General features: G+C 37.7%; 1 protein-coding gene across 1 annotated transcript in view; it reads right to left on the reverse strand.

Annotated features, from left to right (window-relative positions):
- Window positions 1-1,409: 1,409 nt before the first annotated feature.
- hmga2 (high mobility group AT-hook 2) overlaps window positions 1,410-10,575 on the reverse strand; it is a 137,554-nt gene continuing 128,388 nt past the window's right edge. Inside the window, exon 5 of the mRNA XM_020528333.2 lies at window positions 1,410-4,213. Within this exon, the coding sequence (XP_020383922.1) occupies window positions 4,166-4,213 (48 nt within the window). The 3' untranslated portion in view covers window positions 1,410-4,165. The remainder of the gene's footprint in view (window positions 4,214-10,575) is intronic.

A 10,575-nucleotide genomic window follows, 5' to 3' on the forward strand; every position in this document is an offset into this window, starting at 1 on the left:
GTAATAATTAACTTGGGAGTACCTCTGCAGCCATGCTGCATTTAAAAGGCATCTGGATTGGCACATGGATAGGAAGGGTTTAGAGGGATATGGGCCAAATACTGGCAAATGAGACTAGATCAGTTTAGGAAATCTGGTTGGCATGACCAAGTTGAACCGAAGGGTCTGTTTCCATGCTGTGACTCTTTAACTTGATTGGGAGGTAGTTTCCAGAACAAAGGAGTTTGTGTGTTCATCAGGAGTGTTTATGGCTGAGCAAGGTAAACAACAGTGCATCAGGGTTTCTCTTAGAAATTTCCAGACTTGGTTCTTTTTAAGCTCAGGGAAACAGCCACAGCTGCAAAGTAAGGCATTTTCTTTAGTTTCAGTTTGGGGTCATTCTGCAGAAGTCCTTGGATGAAGACAGATGTCTAAAGCAGTGCTCCTGAGAAAGGGAGAACATAGTTAAAATAGATTACCTTACAGCACAGTGTTAGTAGTAGCTCTAGACTAGAAGCGCGTGAATAACAGCCTGAAGAGGTTACCTGAAGCTGAGAATATTTAAACTCAGGTGTATGAAAACACCATCAAAAGGCCATCAGATTTTCTAGAATGCAAGTTGAAGTCACAGTTAAATCTATCGAGGTATAAACAAAAGGGATTCCCTCTAATGAGTACTGTACATCCTTTGAGATAAATGGATTAGATTTTACAATGTTTCAAAATCTCTAAACTATAATCAGTTCGGCTTTATTTTATTTAATCTTCATTTCTTTTGTGAAAGCCTTTTTTTATTGCTAAAGCCAAATCAAAGCATTCTGGAATCTATCAATCCAGATCCGGGATCTGATCTGTCACAATGTTAGAAACTCAGCAGTGAATGTGGACTGGCAATTTGACTGCCAAGGCACCGCAGTTGAATGTGATCCTCTCCTCATGCAACACCTAATGTCTGCACGTTTAACAGTGATCAGGAGTGAGAAGATTGCCTTATTTTTCCATCCATTCTCCATTTTAAGATGGCAGCTTTACATTTAACAGACTTCCTAACCACATGCCAATGCTTTAATATATGAAGTAACATGAATATGAGTTCTTTAATATGTAAGATAGTATATACATTTTTATTGTAACCTCCCCTTGTAAAAGATTAAAATTTTGTTACATTGAATCATTTACTGATAGCTCCGACTATAAATCAGCCTTAATGTACTGTAACACTGATTGAGTCTTGAGTTCATGAAACTAAGGGAGATTATGTTCAAAATCTTTAAATACACAGGACTCATTTCAGTTTAAAACATGTTGTAAGTGCTACTTCCACTAGTCTGAGAAGAAAACACTAAGGTAGAGGGCTCAGAGATTTTGTTCACACAGCCAAATTGTTTTGCCAGTATTAAAATGACAAAGTCTAAGAATCAACATGGGGATCACAGAGGTTCTTACATTTATTTGTGCTGAACAGACAGTGATAATCCATGAAAGGAACCTTTTCAGCAAGCAAGCATTTCCAAGTACAATCAGACAGTTTCGCTAAGTGAATAGCAAAGCAATAAAGTTAGACATTCATGGTACACGGAGAGTAGGATTTGTCGTCTTACGTTTTCCGACTCTCCCTGCAAACCAAGACTACAATTTGTAAAATAGCGGAATAGTTAAATGTCCAGTCTTATTTTGAGGTGACCAGTCAGGAGAGAACAGTCATATAAAATTTATCTCCCAAAAAAATAAACTATGTATAAAAAAATTTATGATGCTCACTCTGGTCTACTGGCCATAAACAATTGAACAGGTTTTCAGCTTGAAATTGAGGTAACAGTAGGCCCCAAGAGGTAGTAGTGTGTAATTGATTGTTCAACGTACAGAGAAATACATGATAAACATCATCATTTGAGAGGCTTTGCAAAGTGAAATGTCCAACAAGTAACCAAAGGCTTCCTTAACATGCATTAGACCAAAACAAATTTCAGAAGGTTCTCTTAAATCAAAATTCATGGAATGATATTTTAAACAAATCACAATATGTATTTTTTTAAAAATAAAACATAAGGCAGTCTTTGTTGGAAGATACAATTGAAAAAGCAAATTTGGCAAAAATGCAACTGGTTAGTACCTCAGCTTTCAATGTACAGATGGATATGCACCATATTGTCTGAAGAGGCAGCTGAGAGTATGTCAAGGTTTTACAAATTCTGATGGAAGCCAGAAGGAATCAGCTTTGGTTGTACTTTGGCTCAACACTAAAGCCTTACTGTCAGAGATTCTCCTGAGAAACTACACCCTCCCCATCTCCCTGGCCTAATAAATGTTAAAAGTAGCAATATTGACAAGCAGAAAGCAAGATAAAACTCTACATAAGAAGCATTTTAAAAATACATCTGGTTGAAACATTACAAAATGAAAAAGAGAAAAATCACATTTGTGTAAAATACATGAAAATATGAATCAAGTATGTTTCTTACAATCTACTAATTTAAACACTTATTCTTGATTGAATTATACAAAAAACTGAGCTTGTTGCTTCCTACTTACAAAGCTTCAAGTTTGCTTTGAAGGTTTCAGAATAGAAAGTAATTTAAAATGCTTTTGTATCCAAGGTTTTTTTTTTCGTTTTTTTTTTACAAAAATACTTTGATTAGGGATTAGTTGCAGTCCTAAAATTTTAATAATATTTTAAAAGTGATGTTGATAGTAACAAGTTCATTTCTTTTTTAATGTCAGGAGGTAGGTTTTGGTCAATTGATTAATCCATTTTCCTTGAATTCATTTGAGGTACAAACCTGGACAGTTAAATTTCAAACATTACTGACAAAAATGAAAAGTCAAAGCAATAGAAACATTTCCACGTTATTAATTGTAACATAAGAAAAAATCTGTTAAAATCATTGAGTAATTCAGTAAAAAAGAAAATTGCATTCAAGTTAAAAGTATGTACAGAAAATGAGTTGTACAAACTGGGATTGAATAACTTGTAAAATTCAATTATATGGCAATATAGAAATGCTATCAGGTATTCTTGTCTCCTCTTTCAATATTTAGACTGTAAAAAGTAAAATGAATTTAAACTAAATTCAGGTATCAGTGTTTAACCGTCCATTCAACCGAAAAAAATTATCCTGCATTGTATGTGTATAGCAGCATGCACCCGAGAGACTGTCAAACTAATTGATTTAATCAGAGGTAGTTACAGATAATGGGGTAATATTGCAACTGTCACTAAAAGTGCTGGTTTAACTGAGTATTCATATGGATTGATTGGATGGAGGAGGAATGATTTGAAGATCAGTTACACAGCGTGTGTTCCCAAAAATCAAGAAATGAGTTTGCTCGATCCATCCACATGGCAGTGCATCAGAGGTGAAGTCACCTTTATATGTGGTTCTTATTGGCTGACTGATGAGGAAAATCAGTTCCCTTTCCAAGTTTCAGTGACTTACACTGAAGTGGAATTTCTTGATTTCTGTTTGTATCCCTACGGACCTGTAAAATAAAATGTCAATCTTTCATCCTTCCCTTCAGTTAATGAATATATTTTTTTAGGTGTTGAGTTAACAGCAGAATTAAATATATATTTTAAAAAAAAATCAGCCCTAGGAGTCTTCTTGAAATTAAGAGTAAGTGAAAATCAATTTAACAAAAAAGAAGAAGTCTACTAAAAGGTTTCTAGAAGAGCAGTGCCTAGCCCTCATCTTTGGTGTTCTATCCAGGCTGTATACTAAGTCAAGGGGTGGGTGTTGGTGCTGTTAAAGCTCATTCATTTTTAAACAGAAAAGCTGCTTCTCATAAAATGCCCATATTATGTGCAATGTATCTGATGTTTTCCTCTTGCATTATTTTGTGCATTGCAGTGAAAAATAAAACTCTCTTTTTTGACCCACTCACCCTTACTTAGCAGCTCAATAAACTATAAGTATGTTAAGAATTAAAAAAGAAAAATGGTAATTAAACGTTGTATCAATAATCTGTGTCCCCTGTGTTACAGCAGTTTTTATCATCATTAAACCTGGGACTGTGAAGGGATTACAAAAAGGTGGATAGTAAAAAGTCTTTCAGAGGATGCGTTTCTCCCCAGAATAAAGTGGACAGACCAATGTTAACTGGGAAAAAAAAAAGTGGTCAAGGTAGTGTCTTCTCCCTTCAAAAGACCCAACTGCTGAATGAGGTAGAAGTAAAATAGTGTGGTTTCTTAATCTTCCTCCGTGGATTCTTGTGAGGATGTCCCTTCACCCTCTTCCTGCAAACAAAAACAAATTTGTATTATGTCAGACAGCTTCTTCAAATAATATTGTCATGCCCTCCCTTTCCACAATGACTAGTTCGACAAATAATGCTGTTGTTTTTTTTAATTGCTGTGTATTTCGGGAGGCCTAAAACTGGACATGCTTAACCACAGACATGAGAGAAAGTGCATTGATTAAATTCCAGTTAAACCACAATAAATTTTCTACAACTGATGTCATCACCACGTCTGTCCAGCTTAAAAGCCTTCAATTTTTGCTGAAAATAGGTATTCATATAACTGGACATTATAAATTATTGAATACATTTATCAAATATTTGCAACATTAAATCTAGCAAGCACTCAACATTTACCCAAGCCCCTCCACCCGCCCTAAAATAACCATGTTTCCAAAACAGCTAAGTACTTTACTTTTATTTGCTCCTAAAAAAAAGTAAAGCAAAAGACTGTATTATGTGGTTTAACATTTGTCACCTCATAAACTGAGAACTGCCAAAGATGACCACCTTAAAATGGCTGCAACAGTTTCATAGTTAAATAGATTTGATTTTCCACATGGCTTCATTTTGTCTGGGCTGCTAGCTGACACAATTTATAACTCTCTTCCTTTCCCAGGCCACTACAGTACACCATTCAGTAAAGCATGCCTTAAAGCTTGTCTGCATTATATGACCAAGCTTCCATTCATTAGTGTTTGAAACACTTCAGCTGTGAAGGGGCTCCTAAATGCTACCATGTGTGACACTGCTGCACAAGAGCAGCATGGAGAAAAACACTAGGTTTTAATCACAGGCCACTGCTCTGCAATCCCTTTTTCAAAGGTTTCCATGATCCCAAAGACCAAAAAGGGTGTAAATCCAGGAAACAAACACACAGTATTAAATGAATGGAGGACAGTTTCAACATATTACTTTAGCTGCATCCAGCCATTGGATTTCACACCACTTTTGTTTAGTCTGCTTTGGGTTATATGGGAAATGTGGAGTGCATGAAGTGAAGGCCCCCTGCTAACCTAAGAGCTTCAAATATTTAAGCCAGTAGGCTAATGCCTCTTGACTAGGCTGCAGGCCATGACCCTGAGTGTGTCTCTGGGGACCAGCAACAGAGGAAGATGTAGCTTGATCAAAGCTTCAGATGGACTAAAGAAGGCAAAGTCAAGTGTCAGCTGCCCTATGCCCCAGCCTCTTCAATTAACATTTACACTCTAAAAAGACATGGCTATCCAGTAGATATACATATTTCTTGCCCAGTACAAATAAGTCAACATAGTTGCCAGGCAAGAAACTGGCTGGTTCACTGAAGTGCAATTAAATCACCAACAGAATTTCCTATAGAAATGACTGCACTTGACAGCTAGAGTCTGGTTTATTTAGCAAACTCTCCAAATACAAAGGGATCTAATAGTCTACTATGGGGTTCTGGGTTGGACAATCTGAACTGTCTTGTAGAATGTTTCTCAGGTGAAAATGAAAGTAGAGGTTAGTATTTAATTCATATTCTTGCAAATAATGCATGCTGCATAAATGGCTCAAGTTATAAAAGGAATGCTCCCGGGCTGGGGGTTTCAGTTTATCACTAATATCAAGGGTGTGACGGGCTCCTAATACAGTTTTTTGGCCATAGGTTTCAGCTACTTAGGTAATACAAAGCTTCCACCTGGAATGGGTGTAACCAATCATTCATTCTGCCCATCTCAAAACACTGCATTTAAGATAGCTGCATGACATTCTAGTGCCTTGAAGTCTCTTCCAGTTGGCAGTCAAATAAATACTAGCATATCATCTGATACCTGTTGAAAAGTTAAGGCATGCCTATTGGCACCAACATTATGGATACAAATTACACGCACTATACATTACAAAATAACCTTCAGCAATGAACAGAAAGCTAAACTGGGGGAGAATTGACCAACATTACTGGCAAAAATACCTGGAACAGTCTAAATTTCAGAAGGAGAACTGGTTGTTTTTCACTCTGTAAACTTCAAGCCATTAATGCACAACAGTTAGAAATTATCTTATCAGAAACTAGATGAGCTAAAATGATAATAATTCAACCAAAAGTAATAATACGGATCATGACTATCACAGTTAGAAAGGAAAGAACACACAAATATAATAGCTGTTCTTTTGAAACATGATTACATTTGAAACATGACAGCATTCACCATCACCTTGGCTAGTGGATATTTACATTTATAAATTTAACTGACCTGTAAAATTCAGGGTTTTAATGTAACACGAAACCAAGTACTTTATGAATATATTAAATGTATTTTAATACTATTGTAATGGAAAATACGTCTGGTCCAGAAGAGGTTCAGGGGAAGGTCACTAGATTACATTTTAAAGGGCCTTCAGTTACCAGGACTGACAAGAGAGCTGGGGCTTTATACTTCAGAAAAATGTAGACTTTGAAGAGATATTATTAGGGTCTTTTAAATAATGAAAGGATTAGATTTGCTGTAAGTGAATAGGCCAATTAAGCTTGATAGATGAGGGTGAAGCAAGGGATATAATTAGAAGTTATGAAAGCATAGGAGTAGGTTAGCTGCTGGCAGGTATTTCTTTTTGCAGACAGTGGCTGACCTCTACAATAAGTGGCAGAGGGCATGGATATACAATAAATTGGTCATGTTTCTGTCAGTAGCAAATGTATCTATGTGTAGAAGAAAGGCCGATCATGATAGGCTGCACTGCTCCAATCACAGTGGTGTCCTAGAGCTTTCCTGATAGGCTTTGGGAATTGGCAGAATTGTTCATCATGCTCAGGGATAACATGGTTACTTGGGAATGGATAACGATGTGGCAAGGTTGGCCATGCCAGAATGAAGCAAGCCTGAAATCAGCCAGTATTATCTTGTCCTGCTGTAAGCATTATGGCTGAGCAACAGGGATCATCCTGGTTTAGTTTGCTCAATGTCATGTCTTCTCTTAACCTACTTGGATTTAATTCAATTTCAATAGTTTTATTTCCACATATTTATCTCTTTTTTCACATTATTTTCCTCCCATAGGCTGTTTCTATGCATAGGGAAAAGGAAGAGGTTAATCTATTTTTGGGCGCTCACCAACAACACCGTGAAACAGCCGGCTTGATTAGCATCCCATCCATTACCTTCATCACTGATGCAGAGTTGCAGCAGTGTGTACCATCTACAAGATGCACTGCAGCAACTCACCAAGGCTCCATCAATAGCACCTATCAAACCAGTGACCCTTACTACCTAGAACAGTTTCCCAAGTTGAGAACAGAAAGTTTGGGGCCCTGAATTCTGGAGGCAACAATAGTTTCCATGGAGCTGCGCTGCTCTTTTAACAGGCATCTGTCCTTCCACAATTACTTCTCCCTGCTCTTGCTGACTTCCATCCTGCACTCAGTTCTCCACCCACATCTGCTCTTACAGGTCTCTCATCGTCTACCCTACAACTAGTCCTCACACTCTCAGATCCCACCAAGGGGCTGTGGCAAATTTCATGATAGAAACACACTTGATCTAGAACGACAAAGGCAGCAGGCACATGGGAAGACCACCAGTTGCAAGCTCCCCTTCAAATCTCACATCACCCTGATTTGGAACGATACCATTCATCCTACACTGTTGGTGGGTCAATATCCTAAAAATCTCTCAACAGCATTGTGGGTGTACCCAAACCAGATGGAGTGCTGCAGGCTCACCACCACCTTCTCAAGGACAATTACATGGTGAATAAATGCTTGCCTAGCCAGCAACAGCCACACTCCATGAAAGAATTAAAAATACCAGCAAGTGTGTTGGACTGGCCCAATGACCACTCCGTCACTGATGAAAACCTCCCATTCAGTTGAGAAATACCAAGTCTGTGCTTGAGTGACTGTGCCAAAAACCACTCAAGGTTCCAGTGTCTGATAATTATCCAGTGACCTCAGCTGGAAAATGTGCTTGCATGCAACTCTTGAGAGAACAGGATCTAGCTTGGTTAGTTTTGGAACCTGGCTTGGTTACTTCTCACTGTTGCCTGCAGCATCACCTTCTCAAGACCATAATGAAGGAAATAAAACCCATTTTAAATCCTCATTTTATGATGAAATAGGCATGGCACAGCACAATTCCGAACACAATGGAAAAAAACAACTATGACAAATCATCAAAGCAGATTTTTCTTAAAAAAAAACATGCATTATCAAAGAAAATGGGAAAAATGAGTAATTATATTCATTATGTGCACCACAAGACAGCAAAATGTAGCGATGTGACTGTAGATTAACAAAGGTTACTTGCGCTGTGCAGATAAAAATTCCTTCAAAATAAATGTGAATAGAAAGGCATCGTTTCAGATATTTAACAGTGGAGTTCCTTAATGATGCAGCATGTGATGCAGATGAAACTACTTTTGGTAATATTCCATTATCAGGCTCAATTAGTAATTTACAATATGCTGTATATTCTTCAGGCATGTATTGAAACAAGGTTTACATGTTTGAACAGAAGGAGGAGGAAAAATCCCAGGGAAATTACTTGGCGGTGGGGAGAAGTCTGCTATCACAGGCACCTGCGTAAGAGTGGCTGACGGCTATCGACTCATTATTTATTCAGCCATGCATGGTCTCTGAAAATTTTCCTTCTCAACTTGCTTTCCTCTGCTCCTTAGTGCACCAATTCATCTTGTAGTATAGATCTGTGGGCTTTGGAAAATGTCCAATCTTTCACCCAAGCAGTCACTGTTCATTTGTGACTCTAGATAGTGAGTATGGGTGGGCTACTTAACTACAAAAAAATCACAACCAAGCCTGATCATGTCTTAAAACAATGCCTACGTACGCTCTGTAATGAGAGTAGTTAAATGGTAACCAGGGGAGAGTTTCTTTCAGTTCCAAATCAAAAGTTACTAAAGTCAACTGTAGTTACTAAATTACATCTCCAGTTGACATCAAACAACTGAATAGTGATGAAGAATCAAACCTGGGATGGTCTAGCCAATAAACTGGAAAGTTCCTACACCATTCAGGCCACTCAAAGAATTTGGATGCTATTATTTAATAATAAATTTAACTAAGAAAGTTTGTACTGGTTCATTATTTTCAATGCTGCGTAAGGGAAAGTCTCTCTTTTGCATGTGTTATTTCCTGACTTTCTGCTTCAAGTAGTCCAGCTAATCATCTGATGCATAGCTTTAATAAAGTATTTCATTATTGTAACATATACACATCTACTACAAACAACCACTATTATTGGTATTACTACTAGTAATGGTAGAATACCTTTAAAGTAGAAAATGATCCTAAATTTCCTCTCATAGCCACAGCCAAAAACTAAAGCAGCCTCATTAAAAGACAGGCAAGTAAGGTGATCAGAAACTCCAACAGAATGAGGATTCTATTATGGATCCTAATGAAAGCCAGGAAAGTGTAAAAGTAGAAATGTTTAGAGAAGCAACATTTAGAGCTGAAAGTTGCCAATGACGGGATAAGGCAAAAATGGGAGATGCTGCTTGGTGTGCTTCAGCGGGATCTGGTGGTCGATTGTTAAACCAAAGGTGCCTGACAAAAAAGTTTCCACTTGCATTACTTGTCTGAAGGAAATGAAGATGCAAGGGAATAAACTTAGGCAAGGGTGTCTAAAGATTTTAACATTAGAATGGTCTGCTTCTAAGAGTGTGGAGGGGACAGGAGTTGGTGGCAAGTGAATGGAATTGGTGGTAGGAGTTGTTGGTGTTGGTCCCAGTTTTACCAATATTTAGCAGGATGAAATTATAGCTCATCCAAGTCTGGATGGTGGATAAACAATCCGATATTGCCACATACATTTGGAAGGAGGAAGGATACAAAGAATGCATCCTTACAGGACTTCTGAAGTGGCAAGGTAGAGATGGTAGATAAACCAATAGAATAGAGATACTGTAGCTACAATTGTATAGGTACCAGAAATTGAAGCAGTGAAGCCAGTGTCACTGAGCTGAATGTTGGGGAGAGACGTACAAGGAGGATGTGCTTCCCCTCCCCAAACAACCCTGCCAAATAATGCATTCTGCTTCCTAACTCCCCAAAATAATTCTGTCATCTGTACAGCACAATTTAAAGAGAAAACTCCCCACTTGCTGGATGAGTACAGTTCCAATAACATTCAAGAAGTTTAACAATATCCAGAAAAAAACAGCCTGTTTGATAAGGACCCCATCCAACTTAAGCATTAATTCCTATCAATACCAGCATGCAGTAGCAGCAGCATCATTGACAAGATGTACTGCAGCAACTTTCATAAAGGACACTACTGATAAGATTAGTTTTTACAACATTCAACAGTGATCACATGGTCACCATGAGACTAGCTTTTACTTCCAGATTTTTTTCATTGAATTCAAACCCACAACTTCTGA

This window comes from Rhincodon typus, chromosome 18, assembly GCF_021869965.1.
Source record: "Rhincodon typus isolate 14 chromosome 18, sRhiTyp1.1, whole genome shotgun sequence".
NCBI classification, from domain to species: domain Eukaryota; kingdom Metazoa; phylum Chordata; class Chondrichthyes; order Orectolobiformes; family Rhincodontidae; genus Rhincodon; species Rhincodon typus.